The 12,455-nt window shown below is 41.7% G+C and overlaps 1 protein-coding gene across 2 annotated transcripts; it reads left to right on the top strand.

Moving 5' to 3' along the window:
- Positions 1-1,004: 1,004 nt before the first annotated feature.
- Positions 1,005-4,918, top strand: CCL20 (C-C motif chemokine ligand 20). Of its 2 annotated transcripts, none has more exons than XM_036022756.1 (3): positions 1,005-2,109; positions 3,247-3,358; positions 4,238-4,918. In XM_036022756.1, the coding sequence occupies exons 1-3, from the start codon at positions 2,031-2,033 to the stop codon at positions 4,338-4,340; spliced, it is 294 nt and encodes a 97-aa protein (XP_035878649.1). In that variant the 5' UTR covers positions 1,005-2,030; the 3' UTR covers positions 4,341-4,918. The 2 variants fall into 2 exon arrangements, with proteins under 2 accessions (XP_035878649.1, XP_028364856.1); XM_028509055.2 differs by having other exon boundaries at positions 1,006-2,109; positions 3,244-3,358.
- The last annotated feature ends 7,537 nt before the right edge of the window (positions 4,919-12,455 follow it).

Here is a 12,455-nt window from a genome sequence, read left to right as displayed (position 1 = left end):
TGTCAGTCTGTTCTTTATTTCAGTGTCTTTGATTACATTTTGCTTGTTTCTTTGTTTTGTTGATTGGGTTCCTGTTAAAGGTGAGATCATATGGTATTTTGTCTTTCACTGCCTGGCTTGTTTTGCTTAGCATAATGCTTTCCAGCTCCATCCATACTGTTGCAAAGGGTAGGAGCTCCTTCTTTCTTTCTGCTGCATAGAATTCCATTGTGTGAATGTACCATAGGTTTTTTGATCCACTCATTTACTGATGGGCATCTTGGTTGCTTCTAACACTTGGCTATTGTAAATTGTGCTGCTATGAACATTGGGGTGCATAGGTTCTTTTGGATTGATGTTTCAAGGTTCTTAGGATATAATCCCAGCAGTGGAATTCTACTTATTAAAAATATGGCATTGATGTATTCAACTTTTGTATAATTGTCTATTTTTCTTTTCAATTTTGTCAGTTTTGCTTTATGTATTTTGAGGTGCTGTTGATGTATATTTGCTCATAATTTTTATATCTTCTGGATGGATTGATCCTTTATCATTATGGAACTTCCTCTTCATTTCTAGTTACATTTTTGTTTTAAAATCTGTTTTTATCTTTTTAGATATAAGCACAGCAACTCCAGTTCTCTTTTGTTTATTGTTTCATGATGGTTTATCTTTTTCAACTCATTTGTGCTTAGTGGACAGTTTAAAAAATGATTTCAATGTTATTTATTCTTAAATGATCATATAATACAATTCACTTTTTCCTTTGGCTGTACAGCTTTATGATTTTAGACACACAGGTAGATATGTGTAACCATGCCCATAGTAGCATAAAAATAATTCTATCCCCCCCCCCCAAACACATTTGCATTGCTTCTTTACAGCTCACCTGTCCTGCAAACCCAATCCCTAGCACACAATGATATTCTCCCTAGTGGAGGATTCTTATTACATTATTATTATTGCTGCTGTTGTTATTGTTATATCATCATCATCATCATCATCATCATCATCATCACTATTATTTGACAATTGTTTTATTGATTAACCACTGATGATAGTCTTCTTCATTTTCAACCCTTCTGGAGTTTGGGTTGAGTCAATGGCCACATTAGCACAAGGAGTTTAGGGCAGGTGGGATTACTTGCTGGGCTGTCATATTGGTTAGAGTCCTGCAAATGAAGCAGAGTCTGAGAAGAGTTGATACAAAATAAAGAGGAAGCTGAGACCTGAGCCCCTTTTAAAAAAAATCCTCACTTGAGAATCAATGTTTATTGATTTTAGAGAGAGAAGAAGGAAGGGAGAGTGGGAAATATCAATCCCATATGCCACATGGGACAGAACCCACAGCCTAGGTATGTGCCTGGATTGGGAATTGAACCCACAACCTTTGGGTATATAGAATGATGCTCCAGCCAACTTAGCCACCTGGGCAGGGTGAGGCTTGAGTGTTTCTTAAGGGTTGGTACTTTCCACAAAAGTTGGAGACAATTCTACAGCATTGTTATGTTACCTGATCTGAAAGGTAGCCTGGAAATTCAAGGTCTTTGGTGACAGCTGAGCACAAGCTAGCAATTGTAAATGGTTCTTGGGTATGTCTGGAATCCTCCCCCTCTCCGATTGGCTTTGGAAAGCAAACAGAGTATAACAATAGGAGTTCTGGAATGTTCCTTCGTGGGGCTGACCTTTGTATTACTGCTAAGCCATGTCCTCTCTTTTCAGAGATAAGAGACTAAGTTAAAACTGGATGGGAAGCTTTGAAGGATGTGACAGGATTTTCCCCTCTCCTCCCCTTTCCCACTTTGACCTTCACACTTTCCCAACAAGAAGAGGAAGGCAGGAAGTTTTCCCTGTGGGTTTTTTCTTTGTGACGACATGATGGGGCAGGTCCATCGATGGGGAAAACCCCGTGGGAGAACACGCCTTTTGTGTACATTCCCAATATTTGCTATAAGTAGTGCCATCTGAGTCTCAGGTCGCTACCAGAGCTTAGCAACTCTCCCAGGGCTCCGGGTACTCAGCACTGTGCACAGCTGTCCTGTGAGCTGAAAATGATGAGCAGTAGCAAGTGTTTGCTCGTGGCTGCTTTGATGTCACTGCTGCTACTCCACCTCTGCAGCCAGTCAGAAGGTGAGTGTCTCTCTTCCTGCTTGCATGGAAGAAAGGACTAGTTTCATTTACCTCTGAGCCTTGAGCTCATCTGAGGGTCCCCAAAGGAAGGAAGCCTGTTAGAAAGTCTTCAAAAGGGATTGATGGGTGGGTGTTGGCAGCTTATTGGTGAATGAAGATGGGAAGGGTTCTTGCTGCTTATCAGGCTTTTTCCTCTGTTCTGTCCATCCCAGCAGATATTGGGGGGTAGGCAAGCCTCAGAGAGACCTCTGAGCTCCAGCATTCTGCCAAAGTGCTATTTCTGGGAGTGATGTGAATTGGGTAATATTGCCAGTGAATGAAGTCATTCTGAAATGTAAGGAGTGCTTTTACTTCCCCAACTTTCTCATCTCCCAGTTACTTTCAGTGAAGTTTAAAGCTCATCCTTTGTGGCACCTGAGTTCTTCATTTCTGCAAGGCCTCTGGGACATCTCTTGCCAACTTCATGATAACCTTTATCCTTGTCTTACATCAGATTATAATGTGACTTGGATGAATGTCCAAGTAGAGCTTTATTGCTGTAAGAGGACACTATTTTTAGCAACAGGTGTATTCCTAAAAATGAACCTGTTGGACTTTTATGAACAAAATGCAAAACTTCCATTAACTATTATAATTTCTATAGCACTATAACTAGTGCTCTAGTTATAGCTCCTATAAAAGCAGCTTTTATCAATCACCTTTTCCTTTGTAAAATCTTGTCTTTCCCCTCAATACTCAGTAGCCAGGTAATAGATGGAAACCTGCCAATTTATTCATTTTCTGAATTTGGAACTTTATCTATGAGAGTTTCTTCAAGTGGAAGTTACTCATATTCTTGAGTAATTATAGTGGACTGAGCTAAGACAGTTTGTGTTTTATAGTAAAGATACTCCTTTTACGACAAGTTATGTGCTTCTAAACTACATTATTGAATTCCCCAGTGTACAAACTATTTTTCAAGGGACTGGACACTATGTTAAATTAGGTCTCACAGATACTGGAACTGTTGTTCCTCTAAATAGTCTATTTACCCCGTCAATCAGATTCCCGGTTTCCACAACTATGAGTAGTTTTCTAATACCCATCACAGAAGAGTCTGTTCCTGTGGGCTCAGAGCCTTTCATTTCTTTTTAGCAGCAAGGGCCTTTGACTGCTGCCTGCGGTATACGCATCGCGTACTTCGTACCAGAAATATCAAGGGCTTCTCGAGACAGCACGCCAATGAAGCTTGTGACATCGATGCAATCATGTAAGTTATTAATCGATCCTAACTCGGTTGTACCAGGAGTACCCAGGAATTTCAGGAATAAAAAGTTTTTGCCTTTTTTTTGGCCTTTCCTTCAGAAATAACAAATGCGGCAAAGGTAGCTTTGTTTTAGGAGTGTATGCCTATTTCAAAGCTCACTTGTTTATTTACATAGAAACGAATATATATAAACATATATGTTTAATTTTATTCAATGTACTGGGGCATAGAATTATATAACATTCAAATGTCCAGTTCTGTAGTACGTCATCTGTATTTTGCACCGGGCATTCACCACCCAAAGCCAGGCGTCCTTCTATGATGACAGAAGGAGGCTTGACTCAAAACTCACTTTAAATAAGACTAGGATAAGGCGAAAGTTTTTTTTTTTTTAAAAAAGAAACATAGTAGGGGTAGGGTCACTTTCTAAGATAAACTTAGAGGCTACTAAAGTGCTATCTCAGGAAAATGTGGAAAACATAGACTTTAAGATGAGCATATTGTACCAGGGAATGGTTGAGGCTGTAAGTAAAAATTCAGAGTAATTATACTGTCATTCCAATATTCTTGATATATAGAGGGTATTATACTTTGGAATTATATATATAATATATAATAATATATATATTCTGGGACTTTACTTTTCTGCCATCGCACAGCAATTTGTTCAATTGTAGAGAAAGTCAGGGAGCGTCCCTTTCATTTCTTGCATCAAGCTTTATTGGGACAGCTTTTTTTTTTTCATTTTGTTTCACCTTTGAAAGAAATGAAATGTTTAGTGTATAAAGCCATCAATGAAAATATGAAATTTCCATGGCATGTTCTGTGAAAAAGGCACTTAAAAAACTCTTTAAACACAAATCAAATTTTCTGATTTTTCAGCTTCTACACAAGCAAAGGATGGGCTGTGTGTGCAGATCCAAAGAAGAAGTGGGTGACGCATGCCATTCACGTCATCAGGTATGATACCGTCACGACCTACTAGCCTCTCTGCAAATGTGTGGGGCAAGAGCGATGGACAGAGTGGTGGATCCTGGGCTCGCTGGGATGTTTTAGCCTAAGCACGGTGGAAGTTTGAAAATGGAAATTGGAGTTGGACCATCCAAACAAAAATTCAATTGTTTCCACCTACAAAACTTTTTTATTTTTGAAAATTTAATTTTTCACATGATGTATTCGATTCCTCTCTGCATTTGATATTCACGAGCTGTTTGATTCTTGTGGCAGAAATGTCTCCTGTTTATATAATTTGCAGACTTCACGACATTTGTTTGTTAAAAACTGAGAAATAAACAGTGAGAAAGAGAACAGTGGTTCTGATTTACACTGACGATAACAGAGAGTCACATCTTATCAACAGATAGAAGCCCTCTAACACCAGGGTGCTATAGACACAGAATTCGAAGACACAATGCAAGTGTTCACATCCAGTTTCTGTCATTAGCTCACTGAGTTTTGGTGGGCAGGGCTCTTCCTCCCTGAACCTTGGTGTCCTCATCTGCACTCAGGGCTGCTTCGCATCCTGAGATGAGAACAGGGAATGAGAGGCCATCATGAGGCATGGGAGCCCTTCCCGCCAACCGGTCATTCTGTCATTGCTCATTGGTTTCTTCTCTTTCTCTTTACAGCCAAAATAACAACAGCGTGAAAGTGTGATGCTCTCTGGAAGGGGATTGGATACAACTGAAGAATAAAAAGAACCCCGCAGGAGTTTCATGTGCACATTGTTGAGGGTTTATCACTTAACTGATTTGTGTCATCGGACTTGTCCAGTTAACGAAGTTGATACCCATTGCATCATACTTTGCTTTGTTAAGCATTGCATCAGAGTCAAGCTATTTTATGTTAAGTTATTTATATATGTGGGCTTTGTGTATGTGTTTTGCTATTTAATAACAATTTCCCATAAGCTATTTAGTACAATATATAAAATTGTGCACTGGAGAAATAAGATTATATGAACTTTTTGCAAGCAGCAGACCTGTATTTTTTGTTTTAAAGTATTTAACATTCTCTGTTTATATCATTTTCCCCTAAATTGTTGTAATTACCTATAAAAGATAAAAATGTTGAGAATAAATATTAAAAAGAAAAGAACTGAAAATTATTTGTTGATTGAGTGATATAGCATTTAAGGTATATTAAAAATATTTAAACTATAGTAGGAAATACAAATATTTTCTGGAAAATTGCATTCCTCATTTACTCCTACCTAGTTATTCCCTTTATCTCTCTCCCTCATGGTCCAGGACTTTATTCTATATGAATTACAATGGAAAGGGTTTCATTTTTCTTCAAAGTCATCCAAATTGGAAATTAGAAAGATCCTTATAGCTGAGATTCATATCGCAGTGTTTAGTGATGTAAAATTTTTTCATTTTTATTTATTTTTATCCCTACATTTTATTTATGCATTAAAAATTTTTGTTATTGTTTAAGCTGGGAAAAACTTTTTAAAAATAACAAATTGCACCCATACACCTGCAGGATCAAAGTCCACTGATTTAAAAGTCTTAGAATACATGGATATTTTAGAAGAGTTTAAGAGTGTTATATCATTTTTAGATGTTTGGCCCTTCCTATGTTTAGACCATTGAAAAGGACAAAATTTCTGGCTGGCGTAGCTCAGTGGATTGAGCGCGGGCTGGGAACCAAAGTGTCCCAGGTTCGATTCCCAGCCAGGGTACATTCCTGGGTTGCAGGCCATAACCCCCAGCAACCACACATTGATGTTTCTCTCTCTCTCTCCCTCCCTTCCCTCTCTAATAAATAAATAAATAAGATATTTAAAAAAAAAGGACAAAATTCTGCAAAAAATTAATTAACTTAAAAATGCACCTGTATACTTTGTGACTATAGGGACAGAACAATCATTTTAACAATACCTTGAGAAATCACTTAGTCCGTCGTTTTACCACCAGCCAGGGACCCAGACATGGGCATCTCAGCGCAGGAACATTCCTCTGCCTCAAAACTTCTGCTGAGTCATCTTTCAGCTGTTTCGCAAAAGGAATGTGACCGCGTGAAAGGTTCTTAGAACCCAACAGGGTCTCGTTAGCCAGAAGAGAGACGTCCACTGTGTGAAACTTAGCAGGAATGCAGAAATAAGACAAACGGATGCTGAAACGTGTGGTGGCCAAAGTTCATGATGTGCCTCGTCCCTGGACTCAGGACAGTCTGCCTCAGGTTCCAAAGGCCACTGGAAAGCTCCCTGGAGGCAGGAACGCTGATGATAGGACGCAGAACCTACACACCCAAATCTATAAAGCCCGGCCGAGATGGATCATTCCGTGGAGAGCCAAGAGCTGTTAGTGGCTCAATAGGCCCTGAAGACATCTCCGTGCTCAGGAGGAATAACATTGAATCATCAGGGAAAGTATGCTCAATATCCTGTTTATTTGTTCATCCAACGTGGGTTTAGTACCTATGATAATGCCAGGCACTGAGCCAAAGGAAACTCGAGATACCAAGTGAGGACTTGGTCTTTGCTCCCAGGTAATCAGGGTTGAGTGTAGTTAGGAGGAGGGGATGACAGTGAACCGGCTCTTATGACACATGGTGATTAGCACTTGAATAATGAAAATCACAGCGTGCTGTAGGCCATCAATAGTGAGGGCTTCCGGAAGGAAATTGGAAAGGAGGAATATTCCGTTGAACCATATTAATAGCCAGTGTTCAATGTTGTTGAACTACGAAGATGACATTTGTAGATGGTTCAGCCCAATACTTGAGCTGAGGTGTGAGGGGCCACCCAGTTGAAAAGGGACAGCAGGGGCTGTTTGGAAATATCTGGAGACATTTGTCAGAAGGTCTGAAGGTGGGGTACTATAGGTGTTCAGTAGGCAGGAGATAGGGATGCTAAACCTATTAGAAGGCACAGGACAGTCTTGCACAACGAAGAAGTGTCCCACACAATAGGTCAATCACACCACCGACTGAGCAATACTGGGTAGGGCGGGCGTAGGGGTGGAGTAGTTGAAGATTAAATGAAACTGTTACTTCAGCTATGTATAGTGGTTTGAACTTGAGCATGGAAACACTGGAGAACCATTGAAAAAGTCAAAGCAAGAGAAAAGGCAGGTAGGATGGAAAATGGAAGCAAAGGGACCAGGGAGAACTTCAGTGAACATGGTGAGAAATGGCCAGACTTCAGAAAAGCCATGCAGAAAGAAGAGTGCAGAAGAGAAAGTTTGTGATTCTTGAGAATCATCCCAGACCACCCCCCCTCACACCCCCTCCAGCCACCCGCCCTTGGAACAGCCTCTCTGAGAGGGCCATTGGTTGATTGCTGGGAGGCCTCACCAGGTGAGCCCAGCAGAGCCCGACAAGGAAGCACATTTTTTTCGTGCTCCGAAGGTATCTGACTGTTTTGGGACCAGGAAAACTAATAACTACTAGCTGAGTTCTGGAGACTGAAATTTCTAGGTCAAAATGCCAATTATTAATCAAAAGGCAAACATTTCAGTGTCAAGTGCATGAGTATAAATAAGATCTACCTGGTTTAGAATGTGGTTCAAGTATTCTCTTTTCTTGTGGATCTTCTGTCCAATTTTCCTACTTAATATTGAAAATGTGGCATTGACATATCCAAGTTTTATTGTTGAATTGTGTGGTCCTCCCTTTAATTTTGTCAGTTTTTGCTTCATATATCTGGAGGTGCTATATCATCCAGATGGATTGATCCTTTATCATGATGGAACTTCCTCTTCATTTCTAGTTACATGTTTTTGTTACTCCAGGGATTTTTAAAAACACAAAAACAATTTCATTAGCAAAGATGAAAAGATGAACACTAAATTCTTAATATCACCAAATATCCAGTCAATGTTCAGATTTCTTCATTTGCTTAAAAAAAGATTGTTTTCCTTTTTTTTTGTGGTTTATTCATTTCACTGAAGTTCCAGGAATGCTCCTGCACTGCATTTGTTGTTCCTTTTTACTTTTAATCGGTGTTTGTTGTCATCAAGCTTGCCTCTTCTCTTTTTCTTTTGCAAGTTGTTTTGGAGAAGCTGGGGCACTATTCTTAAGTTTCATACCTTCTGGGTTTTGTCGATTGCATTTCTATGCTGTCATTTAGCATGCCCCTGACTTTTAGTTGGAAACAGAAGTTGGGTTAAAGCTTGAATCGCAGAGGGGGACAAGACCATTGCACAAGTGATATTCCGGTGTGAACGTGCCTAAACCGATGCCAGGCACAGGAATGAAAGGGGAGGCTGTGAGCCTGTACTAAAGTCGTCAAGAAATGTGAAGAACTGATCAAGGCCTGCCATTCACAGCCCGAGGGAAGGGAAGTCGATGGTCAGACATGTACTTCAAAGGAAGTGATGGGGAAGGTGTGTAGGGATGGAGACTTCCCATCAAGGAAGCACAAGAACACTGGTCTCTACTCGCTCCTGGCCTCGTGGTTGTCTTGAGAAGACCTTAGAGGAGGGGATGTCCTTGTCGTAGACTCAGGTTTCAACTGAGGCAAGGAGATGGGAGTAGAGGATGGAAGGACAGGGAAGAGTTGCCAGATGCAGCTGGCATGGGGGTGAGTTGGAGCCACACAACAGGATTGGGAGGGAGGCATTAAGAAGTAAGAGAAAGGACAGATGAATGCGAGGGTTTGGGTTTGGGGGGTAATCATGTCATTTATAATACCGAGATATTAGCCATTAAGTGCTAATATCAGTTGCTACGATTGCTCATGCATTATCTCATTTAAACACGAGGCAGGCACTATTTTTATGTCATTGTGTGAATAGAAAAACCGAGGGTACAGGAATTAAGGAACTTACCCAAGATCCCACAGGCTTTAGAGATACGATGGAGTTAGTTGGTGTCAAAGTTTCAAAAGGCACCTGGTGTAAAGGGTCTCTGTGTCGGTGAAGACAGTAGCACCTGTCGTGTCTCCTTGATGTCGGTTCTTTTGCTGGTTATTTGTCATTCTAGTAGTCACCTGTGTGCTCCGCTGTTTCAGAAAGAATTAAAGGGTTAGGATATAGAACATTTTACCTGGCGTTGTGGTGTTTTTTTTTTTAATCAAAAACCTTAAGAAGTCTGTTTCTTTCAGGGGTAAGCGACACTTATGATGTGGGAAATTCACTCACTAAGAGCACCGGGCAGATCAGACTTTGGTGCTTTTCCTCCCTGTTAAATGACGGTTTACTGAACGAAAGTTGTGTTTCCACCCATTCGATCAGTAGATATTTATTGAACACCTGCTGTGTGTCAGGCACCGCTCTGATCACTAGAGACAAGCAAAACAAAGCCTCTGGTTTCATACGACTTACGGGAGGACAGACAAAAGGCAAACAGGTGACTGAAGAAATGTATAATATGGGAGAAAATTCAAGTCAGGAAAAGATGGCAGGGGTGGGGGTGGAGTACCTCTCTGTGTTTGTGAAAGCCCGTAATAATTTACTTTATTTTTTCCAGAAACGATTTTGATGTCTCCCTCTTGGCTGAGAAAGGAACCTACATGAGGTAAGAAAGACAAATGGGATTCAACCCACCTAAGAGGTGGTCTTAATTTTCTGAGATAAAATAGGCTGATGGAAGACCGTTGCACTAGGCCTTGGTTTCCTATGAATGAAAGGGTAGGCCATGGGTGAGAATCCCCAGCACTGTCAACCATTCTTCATTGAGCTGACCTTTTCTTTTCTTTTTTTTTTTTAACTTATCATGTATTAACTCCACTATGGGGCTAACTCAAGTGAGAAGAACTTAAATATGACTTCAAACTCATTTGGTGATTGGATTCGCACACCACAACATAATTTATATCCATAGAATTTGGTGATTTTGCAAATCTGTTGTCTTCCTCTGGCTCTAACACAGTCAAAACAGATAGACAGTAGTTAAGACAAGGTTGGCACAGTAGTGCGGTTACAGAACCCTCGCTCTAGCAGGATACCACGTAGTCTCCATTTCTTTCATTGTTGGAATCGAGGCATTTTTAACAGTAAGTAGTCACAAGTTTGAAAAGCTAGTATGGGAAAACTTTTTCACTCTTCTTCTTGCTTCCCTTCTCCTTCACTTGAATACCAATAACCTTATGTTAAGTGTAAATTCACCTACATTCCAGGTGATGAGGAAGTGCTGGATTTAGATTCATTCAGTCTCATATCACAGTGCGTTTAGGGCTTAAAGCAAATTCAGGGAAGACACGAGCTGCTGGATTGCTGAGTCATGAAATGCAGAGGCCGGCTCAGGGGGTTACAGGATCCAGAGAATGGGGGTCTCCTATGGGCTGAATTGTGTCATCGACTCAAAATTCATGTGCTGAAGTCCTAACCCCTGCCACCCCAGAATGTGACCCTGTGCAGAGGCAGGGCATTTAAGGAGGTAATTAAGGTTAAATGAGGTCATAAGGGTGGGCCTTAATCCAATGGTAGGTGTCCTTATGGGACGAGGAGATTAGGACACAGACACACACAGAGAAGATCATGTGAAAACACAGGGCGAAGATGGCCATCTACAAGCCCAGGAGAGAGGAAACCAACCCTACTGACATTGTGATCTGGGACCATCAGCCTGCAAAACTGTGAGAAAATGAACTAATTGTTTAAGCCTCCCAGGCTGTAGTATTTCTTGTGACAACTGTGGACGGCTAGCACAGGGACCGAGAAGAGCAAACGGACGCTGAACTGGGTCCTCTGGGATTTTGCACAAGGTGTTCATGAACTCACTCTCCACATGGTTCGTGAACAGCATGGTTTTGCAAGAGATCTCCCTCCAGTTCCCTGTGTGAATGCTTCTGCCACAGATGTTTTCTCGTACCCATCACAGCCCTGTTATTGGGATGGAATGACGTTCACGGAATAATTAAGTTTTGCTAGTCCTGGCAAAACTTAATTAATGAAAATCCATCTCACTTGAATCATCTGACAGCACTTTAATCACATCTCCAGATGGAAGATGTGGTCCTTCCGCACACATGTGGTCCTTCTCTGAAAAAAAGAAAGGGTGTCACTGTCCCCCCATGCCACCCTCACTAATGGGAGAGGCAGGAAGCCCTCCCTTCTGTTTCTCAGCACTCTGACAGCCTGTCCTTGGGTGAATACGTGCAAGGTAGAGGCTTCCAGTAGAAAGGCCAGATGGTATCTGTCTTCAATAAAGTCTCAGGCAGTTGCGACGATTGCGTTGACCTTTCGTCACCGTGTCTCTGAGGTTCCCTGAACATCAGGTGCAATCTCATTTGGCCCAGATGTGGAGTTTCACTTGTTTCAGGGATTCTATTTCCTGAGTTTCCACCTTCAGGGCTCCTGGAGTGAGGTCCGCCTTCCCTCTTCCTCTTCCTGCTGTCACCTCGCTGCTCAGCTCAGCTCTGACCCTGCCTGGGCCCGCCGGGGCCTGCCTCTCCTCGCCCCACCCTGCTGTACGAACCATCCGGACGAGTTCTAGATGGGAACCCTGCCTGAAAGTGAGTCAGCTTCAGTGGAAGTGTCAGCTGGAGTTGAGGGATGCTTTCCATTTTACAGCTAAGGGTAGAGGTAAAAATCTTGTCCTCTCCAAAACAAACTAAAAAAAAAACCCAAAGCCTGGCAACAAAACCCCTAAATCACACATTTTAACATACAGTTAGTTAAGAGGAAGGAGGAAGGGGCTTTTTAAAACAACCTATAAAAGCACTGTCTGTACCAGGAATGCTATGGAAGTTCAGGGAATGGCCATGAGCCCTGCCTGGGACTTTGCAGAAATCATCCCGAATCAGGAAACACCGGAGCTGAGCACGTGAGCACGTGTTTCAGGAGGGGAAAGGGACGTGTGTGCACACACATGTGCTTGTGTGTGTGTTGCCGAAATGGCTGGAGATGACGGTGCGAGAGGCAGCTGTCACATTAAGGAAGTGACGTCATCCCTGAGACAATGGAAGGCCAGCAAAGGGACGCCAGTGGGGAGGGACACGGTCAGACACGGGGCACGGGGAGGGTCAATTCCTCTCCAAGAATGGCTTCCTCTCTCCTTGCTATTTACTCTCATTTCCTTCCATTTATCTGTTTTGGTTTATCTTTTGAATCTTGTGCAATCCTTTCATTTCTTGATTCCTCCCTTTTCTTTCAACCTATTAGCAGGTTTTGATTCTTTCCCCAGCCAACTAAACCTCTCAATGTGTCAC

This window comes from Phyllostomus discolor, chromosome 4 (genome assembly GCF_004126475.2).
Source record: "Phyllostomus discolor isolate MPI-MPIP mPhyDis1 chromosome 4, mPhyDis1.pri.v3, whole genome shotgun sequence".
NCBI lineage: Eukaryota > Metazoa > Chordata > Mammalia > Chiroptera > Phyllostomidae > Phyllostomus > Phyllostomus discolor.
Note: the sequence above shows the minus strand (reverse complement) of the source record. Positions and strands in the feature narration are given on the sequence as shown.

Excerpts from the sequence above, each read along its gene's own strand:
- CCL20 (XM_028509055.2), top strand. The coding sequence starts at position 2,031 with ATGATGAGCAGTAGCAAGTGTTTGCTCGTGGCTGCTTTGATGTCACTG. Across the intron at positions 2,110-3,243 it reads CCTCTGCAGCCAGTCAGAAG|CAGCAAGGGCCTTTGACTGC; the intron begins GTGAGTGTCTCT and ends ATTTCTTTTTAG. Across the intron at positions 3,359-4,237 it reads TGTGACATCGATGCAATCAT|CTTCTACACAAGCAAAGGAT; the intron begins GTAAGTTATTAA and ends CTGATTTTTCAG.